Source organism: Gallus gallus, chromosome 13 (assembly GCF_016699485.2).
Source record: "Gallus gallus isolate bGalGal1 chromosome 13, bGalGal1.mat.broiler.GRCg7b, whole genome shotgun sequence".
Classification (NCBI taxonomy): Eukaryota; Metazoa; Chordata; class Aves; order Galliformes; family Phasianidae; genus Gallus; species Gallus gallus.
The window spans coordinates 1560889-1576049 of record NC_052544.1 but is presented as its reverse complement, the minus strand read 5'-3'; the positions used below and the strand labels follow the sequence as shown (position 1 = coordinate 1576049).

Sequence of the window (15161 nt, the reverse complement as noted above, 5' to 3'; positions counted from 1 at the left end):
ACATGCTCGCGTTGTGGGCGTGGCTTGCGGAGGGGGCGGGGCGGAGCCTCAGTTCCGGGCTACGCACACGCGCTGCGGGGTCGGGTGCGGGGCTGGGGAGATGCAGCCGCCGCCACGCAAGGTGAGAGCGGGGTCGGGGTGCGTTTGGGGACTGCAGCGGGGATGGGCATGGGAATGGGAATGGAGATGGGGATGGAGATGGAGATGGGGATGGGGATGGGGATGGAGATGGGGATGGGGATGGGGATGGAGATGGGGATGGGGATGGAGATGGGGATGGGGATGGGGATGGAGATGGGGATGGGGATGGGGATGGGGATGGAGATGGGGACGGAGATGGGGATGGGGATTCCTGGGCAAGGGCTGAGCGTTCTGCCTGTAGGGGAAGCTGAGCCAGGTGGTGAAGCTCCATTTTGCCGAGCAGCTGTGCGGGCTACAGAGCAAGCAGCAGCGGGATGCCGAGCTGCTGGAGGACATCAGGTAGGGCCACCCTCAGCACGCTGCGGTGCAGGCATGGCCGTGTTACCCATGGGGCTGACAGGGAGAGGTGGCCCCACTGCCACCCCCTGCCCTGCTGCCTTGTCCCACAGGTCCTACAGCAAGCAGAGGGCTGCGATTGAACGGGAGTACGGGCAGGTAAGGGTGTGTGGGAAATCAGCTCTGCAAACAGGGCTTGGATGGGGCCCTTGGGAGGAAGGGTCAGCGCAGTGCCGGCCGGGAGGGATCGATGCATCCTGGGGCACTTTGCTGAGCGTGGCACAAATGCAGCCTGCTGAGTTTTGGGGCACAGGGGGAGGAAGCATTCCCACTCTGGTGTCTGCTGGGTCATCACAGGGCTGGCATGTACCTGAGCTCCTGGGGTTTCCCATCGCATCCCTTGGGGTCTGCCCTGTGCCCCACACCTGAGCTTCCCTTCCTGTGTCCCCTCTTCTTATCTCACTGGTGTTTTGGCAGTGCCACCATCACCACTCCCCCTGACCCCTCTTCTTTCCTCCAGCATCACCCAGGGGGCTCTGGGAGGGGCCCGACCCCTCGCTGCACTGTGCCTTCTGCCTCTCTCCTGCTGCCCTGCTGCTTTCTCGGCCACTTACCTGCTCTGGGCTCTCAGCGCACATCTCGGTGGGTGCAGCACCCCATGGGGGCCATCCCCATGGGGCATAGGGTTGGGTTGCTCTGTGCTTGGGGCTGCTCTGCCTTCACAGCTGGCATCTATCACCGGTATTCCCTTCCTAGTCCTCATCCCTGAAAGCTGCAGCATGCAGGCTTTCCTTTGCTTCCTGCCCCAAGGCAGTGTTGTGGAGCCAGTCTTCCCCTCCTTCCCCTGCATGGGCAACCTGACCCACTGGGGTGACCACTAGGTGGGGAGGTTCTCCCCTACCCCTGTCCTGTGAGGCACAGCAGGGTGCCCATGAGGGAGTGGTGACAGCAGTCTGTCCACAGGCACTGCAGAGGCTGGCAAGCCAGTTTGTGAAGAGGGACTGGCAGCGGGGCCGCAGCGATGCTGGAGACTCGAGGTAGGCTGTGAGGAATAGGGACAGGGAACAAGGGGTTGACATGTAGCCCTCCAACTGGAAGGTGACAAACACCAGGCTGGGTTTGGGTGCCCTGAGGATGCAGCACTGGGTAGGATGTCCCTATGGACGTGGTACCTGAGGCTGCCTGTCCCTGTGGGCATTCCCAAAAACCTTGTGGATGTAAGGAAGCCCTACAGATTGGTGAACCCTGTTCCCATCCCTACAGGAGTGTCTTTGCTGTCTGGAAGGGCATTATTGAGGGGACTGCATACACAGGGCAGGCACGTGTCACTGCCTCTGAAAGCTACCGCAGCCTTGCTGCTGAGGCCACCAAGAGCTCCCGGCTGTCCAAGGAGAGGATGCTCAAGAAGGTATGGGGTGAGGACACATCCCACAGAGCTGAGTGAGGGTGTGGGGATATGTCTCTAATCTCACATCTCCTCCCAGAGCATGGAGCAGCTGCAGAAGGCACAGGCGGAGCTGCTGGAGACAGTGAAGGAGCTGGATAAAGCAAAGAAGCAGTTCAGCCACCTGCAGCGCAGCAGCGAGGTGGCCAAGGACAAGGCGGCCGACGTAGAGGCACGGTGAGCGGGGAGGGGACAGGGGCTGCCATGGCAGCACTGGGGATGTGCCATGGTCAACCTGTCCCCATCTTCACCAGACTCCGTAAGAGTGACCGGAGGATTTTCCACACCAAGGCCAGCCTGCAGAAACTCAGTGCCAAGGTGGGCAGCACGGGGACGGCACGGTCCCTGAGCATGGGGACAATGTGTCACCTCGCTGTCCCCATCCCCAGTTCTCCATGCAGATGGCAGAGTACTCAAAGCAGCAGGCAGGGGTGCAGAACGAGTACGTGCTGATGCTGGTGTCTGCTAATGCCCACCTGGAGCACTACTACCATGTGGAGCTGCCTGCCATCATGCAGGTGGGGGCTGCATGGGGACACAGCGGTGCTGCAGGGACACTGTGGCCCATCACAGTCACCCAATGGGTGCAGGGTTGTGTTGTGGGGCTGGGGCCGGTCTCGCTGGCAAGGTCCCATGCCTGTCCCTATGGGGATGTGCTGTCCACAGGCTCTGGATGGGGACCTATACGAGCGGCTGCGCGACCACCTGAGCACAGCTGGCCGGGCAGAGGTAGAGAGCTGTGAGATCACTCAGGATTGGTTCCAGCGCATCTCGGAGGCAGCCACACAGGTACTGCCACCCATCCCATCCCTGTGCTGAGTGGCACATGGTGGGGATGGGATTGCATCCTCCAGCTCCTTATTCTCCCCTCTGAAGGTGTGCCGGGAGCAGGACCTCCTCCTCTTCCTGCAGGACCACACCGCCTTCACGCTGGTGCCTGAGCAGCGCTTCCAGCCTGATGGCATCCAGGAGGTAGATATGGGCATCAGTACGATATAGGCTACTGCACATCTGGACCCTGCCCAACAACCTCATCCTTGCCCAGGTGTCCCTGCTGCAGCCGGAGGATGGTGGGGCCAGCCTGGAGAAGGAGGCACGGCGCTGGGCCATGCGGGCAACGCGAGACAGCAAGAATAAGGCACATGGCGAGGAGGTGGGCACACAGCCCTGGCTGTCCCTTCCAAGGGGTCTCAGAGGGTGGCTGCTGCAGCCCCATCTCACTGCCCATGCAGGTGCTGCGGAGGCTCGAAGCCAGGAGGCACCAGGTCCCTGAGGCAGAGGTCACTGCTGTGGAGCGGCAGATGGAGGAAGTGCGAGAAAACATCTGGAAGGCAGAGGTGGGTCCCACGTGTGCTCAAGCTGCCCTCAAGCTTCATCACCCCATGGGTGTGGAATTGTGCTGGGATGCTGTGCTATGGAGCAGCCACCCTGGGGACTGGGTCTGGGGAGGGAGGGGTGTGGCTGGGCTGTCCCCCACCCCATAGCAGTCCCCCACTCCATAGACCACTCCATAGACATCTCCATAGCCGTTGAAACATCCTTCCACCTGCAGGTTGGCAGGGCGAAGGCAGAGGCACGGCTGGCACTGCTGCGCACGGCGGGGCTGGATGTGGATTCCTGGCTGGCCGGGGCTGTGCGGGCAGGTGGGGAGCTCCCACGCACCCCCAGCACAGAGGCACCCACGGGGCTGGACCCCACTGAGTTCGATGACTATGACAGCGATGAGACGTTTGAGGAGGCTGAGCCCAAGCACGCTGCCCGCACCTACCCCTACACCTGTCGGGTCATCTTCGGGTACCAGGTAAAGCCATAAAGTGCCATGCATGCATGGAGATGGCACTGCCAGCCTGGTTGTCACGTGTTGTCACCTATCCCCTGCAGGGCTGCCATGCAGACGAGCTATCCATTGCACAGGGAGAGGAGCTGGAAGTTATCGAGGATGGTGATATGGAGGAGTGGGTGAAGGTGGGATCTCTCATCCAGCTCATCCCAATGCTGGGGGCCTGGAGTCGCATCGCTTGGATGGTAATGTGGTTTCTGTCCCTCCCAGGCTCGGAACAAGGCAGGGCAGGTCGGCTATGTCCCTGAGAAGTACCTGCTGTGCCTGAGCTGTGTGGGCAGTGAGCCGGGCTCTGCAGCCAGCACTGGAGCCACGGGACCTTCGGGGGCAGCCCTGCAGCGACAGCTGTCCAGCATCATGGCTGCAGAGCTGGTCCTGGAGCCCGGAGGTGGGTATGGGATGGGGACACGGGGCATCGTGCTGGGGCAGGGCCATGGGACTGCATCCCGAGGTGCTGAGCCATTCTGCTCTCAGCCTGGCTGGTACGAGCCCTGTACGACTATGAGGGGCAGAGCCCCGAGGAGCTGAGCTTCCCTGAGGGAGCCATCATCCGTGTGCTGCCCCGTGCTGAGGACGAGGTGGACGATGGCTTCTGGACTGGAGACTTCGATGGCCGAGTTGGTGTCTTCCCCTCGCTGGTAGTGGAGGAACTGACTGGAGCACGGGGCATGGCTGGGCAGGTCAGTGGTGGTGGTGATGATGGCTGGGGGCTTCTGTGCTCTGCCCACCCACTGCACTGTGTGTCCCTGTGTCTGCAGGAACTTCCCTCGCCATCCCCACCACCCTTCTCCCCTCCTGGCCTCGCACCCAGTGCCAGCCTGGGTTCCGGCCCTGAATCACTGCTGGGAGGTGAGTGCCAGGGGGGCGGCCCTGGGGGGACACAGAGCCTGTCTGAGCCTTCCGTGGATCTAGTCTGCAGGCAGGAGGGTACAGGCAGCGGGCAGAGCTCTCCAGACCTGGCAGCCAACCGCATCCGTCCGGTACGTGCCCCTTCACAGAGATGCTCTGACCCCAAAATCTATCCCAGAGCCCAGAAGAGGGCCAGAAAAACCCTCTGTGCTGGGGCACAGTGATTCTGGAGGGGTTCAGGGCAATGGGACCCCCCTCCTCAGCCTGAGGGCCCCATGTCTGTTCTCCTCCCCACAGCTCCGTGCACCGCCCCCACCACCTGGCCGAGCCCCTGACCTGGAACAGGACCTCAGCTGACCCTGGGGTGCCCTGAGCCCTTCCCAGGCTCCACAGTCTTTGCCCATCCGCACACGCCCCTCACTCCTGGGCTACTCCCAGTGGTGCAGGTGGGAGCAGGACTCATGGCATGACCTGCTATTCCTTGAGCTGGTCTCCTTGGGGGGGCCACATCCTGCCCAGCACTGCTCGTGGGGCAGTGCTGCACAGTGTGGGGTAGCCATGTCCCTGCCTCTGCCCCTTGTCCGTGGCATCACTTCCCCGGGGTTTCTGCTCCTCCCCATTCTGGGACCTGCACCGTGTCCAGCATGGGCACAGAGTGGCCGTGCCCCATTAAAACCAGTTCACCCTACCGCCGTGTTCAGCAGCTTTAATGGTTTTAGCTCATCTATTTACAGTGCGGTTCAACACCAAAGCTCGCCCTGCAGCGGGGCAGGGCAGGAGGCTCCGTCTCCATCAGCACCACCGGGGGCTGGTTGGTCTCTCCCCATTGGCACCACAGGCATTGTGCTGGTGCTCGGTGGCACCGCTGGGGCTGTGCTCTGCGGTGAATTCAGGGTTGGGGAGCTCAAGGCGGTGCCCCTGCCCATCCCTGCAGCATCCTTCCTTGGGGTGCAGGGCATGGGCAGCAGTGGGGCGCTGGGCGTGGTGGGGTGCGGTGGGGGGAGTTGGGTAACTATTGCTGATGGGATGAGGTCTGTAATGTCCGTGCGTCGCTCTGGCCATGCCGAGTTGCTCGCCCGGGCTGGGGCCGGGGCCAGCTGCCCCCCACAGCTGAGCCTCCAGCCCTGTGTGGGGCCAGGGGCCCTGTGCCTGCTGTCAGCCACCAGGGCCAGGTGTGGAGAGGAGCTGTGGGGAGAGAGAGGGGGGAGAGTGGGATGGTGCTTGGCCGTGGTGCAGCTGGAGCAGCCCCGTTCCATCCACAGCTCCTGATCCTGGCTACTGACCCCCTGAAAGAGCTATACGGGCTGGCAGGGTGGGCTGTGACCTACAGCCCGTGGCTTCCCCCCCTGCCCACCTCTGTATGTGACCCCAGGACTGGAGACAAGCACTCACATCACACAGTGGCTCCTCGGTCGTGCACCACAGCGCTGGGCTCCTATGGAGGGAAGAGAGATGGAGTCATCATGCAGCCCATGGTCACAGCAGTGACCCTTCTGGGTGGAGTCTGACTTACAGCCCAGTCCCCTCTGCCATGCCAGGCAGCAGCCACAACCCTCGTGGCCCTGGCAGGGACCCGGGAGATGGGGTAGCTGCTGACTGGCTCCAGGGCTTGGGGGCAAACACCTCAGGGATGTCCCATCACATTTCTCCCTGGTGGAGCAGCCCAAGGGCTGTGTGTGTAGCTGTGCCCAGGGCTGTCCATGCTCCTCCTGCCCTATGGTTCATGCCATCCCACAGCTGTAGGGCTGGGGAATGCGGCCCCCTTTTTGTCCCCCTTTCCCAGCTCTACTAAGAACCAAAAGGAAAAGCCTGGCACTACAGAGGGGCAGATGAACAGAAGGAAATCACCACATCTCCATGTTTGCCCTGCATGAGACCACACAGACCAGAGGGACTGTAGTCATTGCCTGCACCATGATGGGCCATGTGAGAAAGGAGGACCTGGTGCTGCCCCTGCAGGAGTCTGGAGAGATCTCTGGAGAGGGGCTGCAGCCCATCAGCTTTGTTGTCAGGCTGTCCACATCCATGTCCATCCTCCTTCCTCCAGGTAGGCTGCCAGCCATGGGACAACCCCAGCACTGAAGCACACCATGACCTTTCTCCAGATCATTTGGTTTCCTCATTCTCTGGCTGCGAAGAGCCCTGAGGCAACAGCATAGAGCAAGTCCCTCTTGTAGGCTGGGGCGCCCACATCTTCACCAGTGCTGGCCTGGAGCTTGTTAGAGTTGGGATGAGTGGAAGACACCAAGGTGCTCTTCTCCTCCCTGAGCACCAGCCCTCCAGAGTGGGAAAACAGCTAGGATGCAAATAGTTGGGTTCATTCCCTCCTGGACTTCAGGGTATCTTTCCCTGCCTGTATGTTGCATTGGTGAGCTCTGTGCACCAAGACCACCAGTTTGGGGGATGCTAAGCCATGGGCAGAGGCAGAGATGCCCACATCAGGGAGACAAGGAACAATGATCCCAATGCAAGTGCCCAAAGAACTGAACCGCAAAGGAGCCCAACACATCCCTTGCACAAAGGACTGGAAGCAGCAGGGTCTTTGCTGCAAAGCAACAACACCCTGACTTCCCCTGGGAGTGGGCACCAGCAGGGTAGGAACAACGTCATGATCATTTTGTCTGTACTAGGGAGAAACCACATCCTTTTGGACCATGCCCTGGCCAGCAGCGTTGGCACTGCTGAGAAGGGCTCAGGGGGTGGAATAAGACCATCCCTCTGCTCTGTTGGCACATATATTAGCAAAGAGATGGGAATATGCAGTCAGGGAAGGGGGTAGGAGCAGGGTGGGCAGGACTGAGGAGGTCTCATGCCACATCCATCCCCAGCTGCTCAGCAGTCCTTACAGTAGGAGTCACCCCACAAGCTTGGGCTGGAGAAGAGGAAGCTCCAGAGAGATCTTGCTGTGGTGTTTCTATGAAGAAAGGGGCTCATAAAAAAAAAAAAAAAGTGGAGAAAGGCTTTGTACCAGGGCCAATAGTGACAGGATGAGGGCCAAGAGTTTCAAACTGAAAAGGTGTGGATTTAGACTAGATGTAAAGAAATTTGTCACTATTAGGGTGGTGAGATGCTGGAATAGGCTGCCTGGGGAAGTTGTGGATGCCCCATCATGGAAAGTGCTCAAAGCTGGGCTAGACAGGGCTTTGAGTAATCTGATCTGATGTCTCTGCCCAGGGCAGGGGGTGAACTCAATGACCTTTACATGTCCCTTCCAACCCCAAACATTGTGTAATTGCATGTCTGGCAGCACTCAAGTACCCTGGGACCTCGGTTGGGTGCCATGCCATGATCCCTCAGCCCCTCCAACCCAGGAGACCGCGCAGGGTCGAGGAGGAGGAGGAGGAGGAACCCACCTGCTGCCTCATGTTCTCTGCTCCGGGCTGCCTCCTGCTGCTGTCTTCTCTCCCCATCTCATCCGGCACTTCGTGTAGGCTCAGGCTCCCGTGAATATCCGACACCTCATCTGCTGACCCCAGTCCGGTCTCCTCCTGCCCCAGCTGCCCTGGGATGCTGGGACTCGACCCTCCCAGTACCCGGCGGCTCAGCAGCCTCCGCTGCCGACTGGTGCTGCCAGGAGAGCTGCCCACTGCAGTGCCAGGCACTGGGGTGCCGGTGCGGCTCTGCTCCATGCCCTTGCTGCCCTGTGTCCCCTCCCGCACAGCCCCATTCTCCAGGCTACCCGTGAGGACAGTCCCATTGTGAGCCTGCTCCCGCTGGAACCGCTCGCTGCTGTGCTCCAGCTCCTCCGTGCTTGGCTCCTTGCTGCCATTGGGCTGGGCACCATCCTGCTGCTCATGAAAAGCCGTCTTCTTCCCGATATGCGTGACACGAAACCTGCAGTAGGGTGACCAGGTCAGAAGCTCTTCTCTTCCTTCTCCCAGTGTTTCCTTTCCATTGTTATTTCCAGCTTCCCTGTAGTTGGGAGCCTCTCTCTTTCTCCTTTGTTGGAGGATCTCCACCCCTCATACTCCTTCAACACCACTGACGCCCACCCCAGCCATGCCCCATTGACCTGATTCCACATTTCCCTCATTTTTTGAAGAAGGTACACCCAGTACAAAGTGCTGCAGAGAGAAAGAGAAAAACCCCAATCCAGATGTTGACTGGTACAGGCCTGGGTGGTCTGTCCTCCCCACACTGGGATGGGGATGGGTCTCTGCTCTATGAAATGCCCTGAGATGCAGCTTGGCCAAAACAGGGCTTGAGGAGGGACTCAAGTGTGGATTCGGGGATGTACAGTAAGTGGGTTGAGCCCAGGGTGGAAGGGATGCTCTGAACACCTGAGGACACTACCAGCCATGGGGATGATACTGACCATGAGGATGTGAAGACTTCACCAACCGTAAGGACTCTACTGACTATAAGGACACTACTAACCATGGGGATGCTACCAACCATGGGGACTCTAGCAACCGTGAAGACATTACCAACCATGAGGACTCTACCAACCATGAGGACATTACACCTGGCGGCTGACCACCATTCGGGGAGCAAAAGCCAGAAATCTCAACAGGCAGAGAGAAGACAAGGTTTTACAGGATGAGCTGCATTTAACCAGAGGAATTGGAAGCCAAGAGCTAGAAGCCACCAGAGCACACTGTGCACAGTCCTCTGGGACAACGGATGGTGTCTAGGTGTCACCAAGCCTCCACCGTGCATGAGGAACAGCCCAGAGCTTCAGGACAGGAAGGAGGGCACCCACAAGGTTGACCTGACACCCACAATGGGTGAGTCCATAATTGGAGGTGATTGTAATGTTGCGGCTGGGGAGAAGGGAGAAGCTAGGGAACTACCACAACCTTGGAATATGGGAGGGGTATTGCATAGACAAAGTGGAAGAGTCTAAAGTGAGCTGGTTGTGACTAGCGCTCTGATTCTGCTTCGCAAGCATTATGAGCCCTTGCTGGCCCAGCAGATAGGAAATTTGCAGAGTGAGCGGGTGTCCAGTGGCTGAGGAACATTGGATTCATCACACGGACATGACGCCCCACAGCCACACTCGCTGCACGAGTCACACATGGAGCAACCACAGAAGGACTGGGCTCTGCTGAGCTCAACTGTGAGTCAGCCAGGGAAAATGCAAGTTCAGCTCAAGCACTGCTCAAAGAAGCCTAAGACCTACAAGCTGAGAGAATGGCCGTCCCAAAGAGAAAAGCTGAGAACACAGGTCCATGCTCCAGATGAGATGTCAGAGGTGAGGGAGTAAAGACCACCTCCAGACTGAGTGGTCCCAGAAACGGAACAAGGGTGGATTGGTCAGCAAGGGGAGAACAGCAGTGAGGAATGGGACTTCAGAAAGGTGTTCAGGATCATAGCTATTAAATTCTCTTCAAACACCGGGGAGCTCCAGACTGAGACAGAGCAAGTCCTAAGCAGATCGTAAGAGTACTGAGTGTCCAAAATGATAAGCTTATGTCTACAGGGTAGACACTACAGAGTCCTCAGTATCACAGCTAGAAATGGTGCTCATAACTGGAAAGCCAAGAAGATGCATCCTGAGAACTGCTGGGCCAGGCCAAGCAGCATCAGATGTGACCTTCCATCCAGAGATTTGGAGATGAAGAACCAGCACTGTGATACAAGGCCAACAAATGTTCCAGTCCCAAGGAGAGCCTGGGAGGAGGCACAAAATGATAGCATCATTTCTTGGTAATGCCTTTGAGCAATGTCAGCCCGAAAGAGCCAGGAAAGGACTCTCAGAAGCTGGAAGGGACTCAAGAGATAACGTAAGAAACCTTTGGATCATGAGGTAGGAGTGCTTTGGCTGTCTGCCTAGGCAGCATGGCTGGGACACTTGGTTCAATAGGACACAGCGTGCTGCAGCTGAGCAAGCCTGGGATGAGAGCTCTGTGCGTCATGGATGAGCTCTGCCATTCATTTTATGGGGCTGCCCAGCAGCACGGTAGAGGTAACAAAGATTTAGGGAGAACTCTAAGAAAGATGGCAAATTATTCAGTAATATGAGAATACAGCACACATAGCCCTGATTACCTCAGAATTACAGGATGGTTTAGGTGGGAAAGGCCTTCAGGAGGTCTCCAGTCCCACTCTCTCCCCATAGCTGGGCCAATTCCCACCCTCATTATGATTGCTCAGGGCCTTTTCCAGGCAGGCTTTGGAAGCCCCCCTGAACATCCATCTCCTTCAAGCCCTGTCCCAGGGTGAAATATTTTCTTTTCATGCCCCATCCATGTTTCTCCTGTTGCAACTTCTGGCTGTTGCCTCCTGCCCTTCCAACGTGCATCTCCAGGAAGAGATGAGCTCCATCTTCACTTCAACTCCTCCCACCCCTTTGAGTAGTTTTAGGGAGCAATTAGACCCCCCCCAAAAGACACAAACCCCGTTCTCTCAGCAGCTCCTCATGGGCCACGTGATCCAGTCCTGGACAGCTATGGTGGACCTACACTAACCTTGCAGTTGGACCTCATACCAAGGAGATTCAGGAAGTGAGAACTTAAAATATAACCTTGGAAACATCTTATGTGACATGAGAACCTAACAAGGATAAGGAGAGAATATCAGAATGTGAGGAAAGGTACAGTTAGGGACAGAGACCAACTTCTTTATGCACTCAGAGGTGAGTTAGGGGAGACTGAGAAGAGCATCGATGAAGGGCATGGAGGAAAGATGGAGCTGGGCTCTGGCCAGGGAATGAGATTAGCCTCGAATATGCAACTGTACAGAGGTCTGGCTTACCAGCCACCAGCCCCAAAACCCAGGCCAGCTGACAGCAAGGGCACCAGCTCCCCACAAAGCCCTCAGTTCCCCTCCCTTCTGAGACTCCTGGCTCTGACAGTGGAAAACCCACAGCCCTGGTGTCCAGTCTGGCTGAACATCAGCAGAACCCTTCTGCTGGGGAATGGGGCAGCCTGGGCAGGGTCACAGACTGCGTAGGGTTACTTACAGTGCAGAGACCACAGGTAACTCAGGAAGTCCCTTGAGGTAAGAACAGATAGGGACTGGGAGACTATTTGTGGGATTTGTCAGTACACTCCCCTATTCTTACCTTCCTCCCACAGCATCTTATTACCATAATTATTGCAGGCGAAGACTTGGAGCAAAATAGCTGTTCTGTCATTCTGGTGGGAGTTACTTGCAACAGGAACCTGCTGTCCCCCTTCTTCATGAGATCCCTGCAACCTGCCCCACAGGAAGGCTGCCCCCTACCCTGCTATAGGCTCAGAAGGGACATGGGTTTGGTGCTGCCCTGCTCTGAGCCAGCGGGACAACCCCAGCCTGAGCCACCCGAGGGAGGAGGAGGGAGGAAACCCATGTGTCACAGCCACACACCACGGGACTTTCAAGGTGTGAGAGGACCCAACAGCAGGGCCAACCCGGGGCATGAGATGGGGAAGAGCATGGGGCAAGTGGACAAGGAGGACAAAGAAGACTTCATGGAGCAGTGCTCCATCTGAGCAGTACCTGCCCACTGAGAAGACAGTGGTCTCTCCGGGGTGCATCCGGCCTTTGCCATCCTTGGACCGGCCCTGGCGGTGCAGTGGGTGCCTCCTCCTTTTGCTGCAGTGGATGCAGGGGGCTTGCGTGGAGCCCAGGTGCACCGTGTGGTGGTGAGGGGGGCCTCCATCCTGGCTGTTACGGTGGGGACAAAGGCTGCAAGAGGAAAAGGACATGTCAGGTCAGAGCCTCAGCACCAAGGTGACACATGATGGTTTCCTCTCTCTGACGCTGAAAGAGCCACAAGCTGGAATAGGTTTCCCTCACCTGGGCATTGGCACTGCGATGTCCCCGTCATTGTCCCCCAGCATCTCCTTGAGGGCTTCTGCATTTGCTGAAGAGAGGGGAAAAAGGGATTGTGTCAGCCAAAGCGGCCGGCAAGGCTCTGAGCCAGCCCAAGGAAACGCTCACCTTCATTCTGGATGATGCACCTCACGATCTTCTCCACGGTGTCCTCATTCAGCTCCTCCTCTTCAGCTGAAAGGAGAAATTATGGCACCTGAGGGGTGGGATTGGGTCAACCTTACAGCTCCCAGCTGCAGGGTGCTGTGGGGCTAAAGATCTCGGAGAGTAAATGGGACAAGTTCACGTACAAGAAACCCAAGGAGGGCTTGTTAAATGCATAGAAACCATCTCCAATGGAGCAAGTCCCAGAGTTATGGTGTTTGAAGCTTAAAAGAGCAGACTGGGGAAATACAGCTGGATGTCTGCCCCATTTTAGTACCCATCCCCAAGCACCCATCACAACATGCTTTTGGCCATTTTGGGGACAGGAGGCCTGGCTGGGGGACCTTAGCCCAGCCTGCAGGGTCAGCTATTCCTGTGAACAGGTACAGGCTGTTTGGGAGCACAGTCAGGGGCTGCTGCTATGCTCCTAGAAGCCCACAGAGATTTTCCAAGGGTTGTGGCATCTCCAGCACTCAAAATCAGCCTGGAAACTTCAGGCACCACCCATGTGCAGCCAAGTCAAGCAGCTTACTGGGACCATGCTTTGCCTTGCACCCACACTCAGTGCTGCCTGTGATAGGGACAGCCCCATGGTAGCAGGGCTGAGCTCTCTGCCCCGTCGCACCATGCATCCTCCTGCCAGCCCAGCTCACAACCAAAGGCTGTGGTTGAGGAGTCCCAAAGGGCAGCAGCAGAGCCCCCCAAGCCCCTGTACTCACTGGCCTGGAGTTCTGCCAGCACGTCCTTGTTATCTGGGTCAAGCTCATCTCGGAACGTCCTGCACCGGTAGCCCTTCTTCTTCAGGACATGGCAGATGAGGAACCCTACCAGCCCCATGATGAAGAAGACCAAGACGAGGAGGAAGACCATGTACAGGCTGTGCTGGGAGTTGGACTCCCCATCTTCGCTGCTGCTCTGGTCGGACATGCGGATCTAGGAGAAGGAGGAAGGCGGCTTGGAGACCCCCGGCAGGCTGCCTGTGCCTCCTCCTCCTCTTCTCCCTCAGTCCCCATGCTGCCTCCAGGCCCTCTTGGGTCGGACCCGGCTCCCAGCTGGGGATGAAGGCTCAGCCCTGCCATGGCTGGCTCAGCTCTGTTTCCCAAGGACACACTGCAGTCGCTGAAGCATCCCAAGGGCAGCAGGAAGCAGCGGGGGCCCCTGCATCCCCCCCCACCGCACACAGCAGCCCAAGGGCACCGGCCCCCCGGCATCACTCCGCAGAGCCCCTCGCCCCCCCCTTTCCCCCCCCCCGTGACTCACGGCGGGCGGAGGACCGAGCGACCGCCAGCTCCCGCATCATCCCCGCAACCCCCGATGTCATTTCGCTCCGCCGCCCGCCTTCCCATCCCCGTCCGCGGTGCGGTGCGTGGCTGCGGCGGTACCTGGGCCTGCGGTGCTCCGCAGCGCTGTCCCCGTCACCTTCACCTGCCTCCTAGCAACCCCGCATCCCCGCGGCTCTGGACCGCCGCGAGCATCCTCCGCTGCCCCGGCTTCCTCGGGAAGGAGCCCGGCGGCTTCTGCCCGCCGAGACGGCCGCTGCCAACCTGCTCGTCCTCAGCCTGAGATCTCCGGAACGCCCGCGGTGGGGGATGGCTGCAGGCAGGCTCAGGGAAATGCTGCTGGCAGCTGCAGCGCGGGGCAAGCGGCAGCAGCGGGTGCTGGCACGCTGCTCCCTGCCCCAGCACCCCCCTTCCCGGGTAGCTTTTGGAGCAGTGGAGAAGAGCCGGCTGGAAGGGATGTGGGCACAGAGCGAGGTGCATTTTTCTGCAATGGCAGATGTATTGCAAAGGAGCCCCTGTGGATCCAGCAGCCCATGTTAGCACAAACGGCTCTCCCTTCTTCCCCAAAATGCCCGAGCTGTTCAACATTCCAGTGCCACAATTGCCATTTCCCACCTCAGTCTGGGAGTTTCCCCCCACTCTTTTCTGCTGCAAATGGCACCTCTGGATCCTGCACCCAAAAGCCACCCAGCATTCTTGTGAGCCCTGGTGACACCAGTCCCATCCCACCACCACCACCACTGAGCCTCCTCGTGCAGCTGAGCCCATGAGGACAGGTGCAGGCAGGTGACCCACAGCCCTCCGTTGTGCCACCACCAGAGCTCCCTTCCCCATCCAGAAGTTGCCATTGGAGCCCTGGCAGTGGCTGCAAGGAGCCACAGACCATCTTGCATCCCATGACTTCAGGAGTTCACCAAGTCTTCAGAGCCACCCTTCTGTCTGCTGTCCCAGGACGGAACAGAGGCACATCAGCCATGGTGAGGGGAGACAATAGGCATGAGGCCAGGATGGCTGCATGAGAGGGCTCCTGATCTCAGCCCAACACACTGCAACAACACACAGCATTGCACAGCCTGCTGATTGGGACATCAAAAGTGGTTCGCTCCTCGTTTCTTCAAAGGGCACCTTGCAGGTCCCGGGTCCTCCTGATCCCTAGGGTGAGGCTGATTCCCATCTGTTCTCATGCCCACGCTGTCCTTCACAATAAATCCCTTTCTGTTCCCTGATGCTTCCGCCCACCCGATGCATTTCTGCATAGCAGTCCAAAAGGGGGGTGCAACCAGTCCTGGTCACGCCATCCCCTTTCCCATGCCCAGGGGAACCCTGCGTGGGAGGAGCTGGAAGCAGGCAAGGAGTAGGCAAGGAGCGG

General features: G+C 58.6%; 2 protein-coding genes across 5 annotated transcripts; one reads left to right on the top strand and one right to left on the bottom strand.

Annotated features, from left to right (window-relative positions):
• Window positions 1–28: 28 nt before the first annotated feature.
• Window positions 29–5298, top strand: FCHSD1 (FCH and double SH3 domains 1). Of its 2 annotated transcripts, XM_015293634.3 has the most exons (19): window positions 29–121; window positions 383–480; window positions 591–636; window positions 1441–1514; window positions 1741–1885; window positions 1962–2098; window positions 2176–2239; window positions 2311–2439; window positions 2588–2710; window positions 2798–2893; window positions 2967–3074; window positions 3154–3258; window positions 3474–3722; window positions 3803–3886; window positions 3972–4149; window positions 4236–4441; window positions 4520–4610; window positions 4674–4741; window positions 4908–5298. In XM_015293634.3, the coding sequence occupies exons 1-19, from the start codon at window positions 101–103 to the stop codon at window positions 4965–4967; spliced, it is 2082 nt and encodes a 693-aa protein (XP_015149120.1). In that variant the 5' UTR covers window positions 29–100; the 3' UTR covers window positions 4968–5298. The 2 variants fall into 2 exon arrangements, with proteins under 2 accessions (XP_015149120.1, XP_015149119.1); XM_015293633.3 differs by having other exon boundaries at window positions 4520–4741.
• Window positions 5299–5301: 3 nt separating this feature from the next.
• Window positions 5302–14093, bottom strand: RELL2 (RELT like 2). 3 transcript variants are annotated; one of them, XM_004944749.5, is made up of 8 exons: window positions 13895–14093; window positions 13232–13445; window positions 12477–12542; window positions 12333–12399; window positions 12033–12221; window positions 7964–8444; window positions 6003–6045; window positions 5302–5795 (listed from the first exon to the last, which is right to left on the bottom strand). In XM_004944749.5, the coding sequence occupies exons 2-7, from the start codon at window positions 13437–13439 to the stop codon at window positions 6004–6006; spliced, it is 1053 nt and encodes a 350-aa protein (XP_004944806.2). In that variant the 5' UTR covers window positions 13440–13445; window positions 13895–14093; the 3' UTR covers window positions 5302–5795; window position 6003. The 3 variants fall into 3 exon arrangements, with proteins under 3 accessions (XP_004944806.2, XP_040503008.1, XP_040503007.1); XM_040647074.2 differs by having other exon boundaries at window positions 5302–5762; XM_040647073.2 differs by having other exon boundaries at window positions 13773–13963.
• Window positions 14094–15161: the final 1068 nt, after the last annotated feature.

Excerpts from the sequence above, each read along its gene's own strand:
- RELL2 (XM_004944749.5), bottom strand. The coding sequence starts at position 13,439 with ATGTCCGACCAGAGCAGCAGCGAAGATGGGGAGTCCAACTCCCAGCAC. Across the intron at positions 8,445-12,032 it reads ACTGTCTTCTCAGTGGGCAG|GTTTCGTGTCACGCATATCG; the intron begins GTACTGCTCAGA and ends ACCCTACTGCAG. Across the intron at positions 6,046-7,963 it reads CAGAGAACATGAGGCAGCAG|GAGCCCAGCGCTGTGGTGCA; the intron begins GTGGGTTCCTCC and ends TTCCCTCCATAG.
- FCHSD1 (XM_015293633.3), top strand. The coding sequence starts at position 101 with ATGCAGCCGCCGCCACGCAAG. Across the intron at positions 2,099-2,175 it reads GCGGCCGACGTAGAGGCACG|ACTCCGTAAGAGTGACCGGA; the intron begins GTGAGCGGGGAG and ends CATCTTCACCAG. Across the intron at positions 2,894-2,966 it reads AGCCTGATGGCATCCAGGAG|GTGTCCCTGCTGCAGCCGGA; the intron begins GTAGATATGGGC and ends ATCCTTGCCCAG.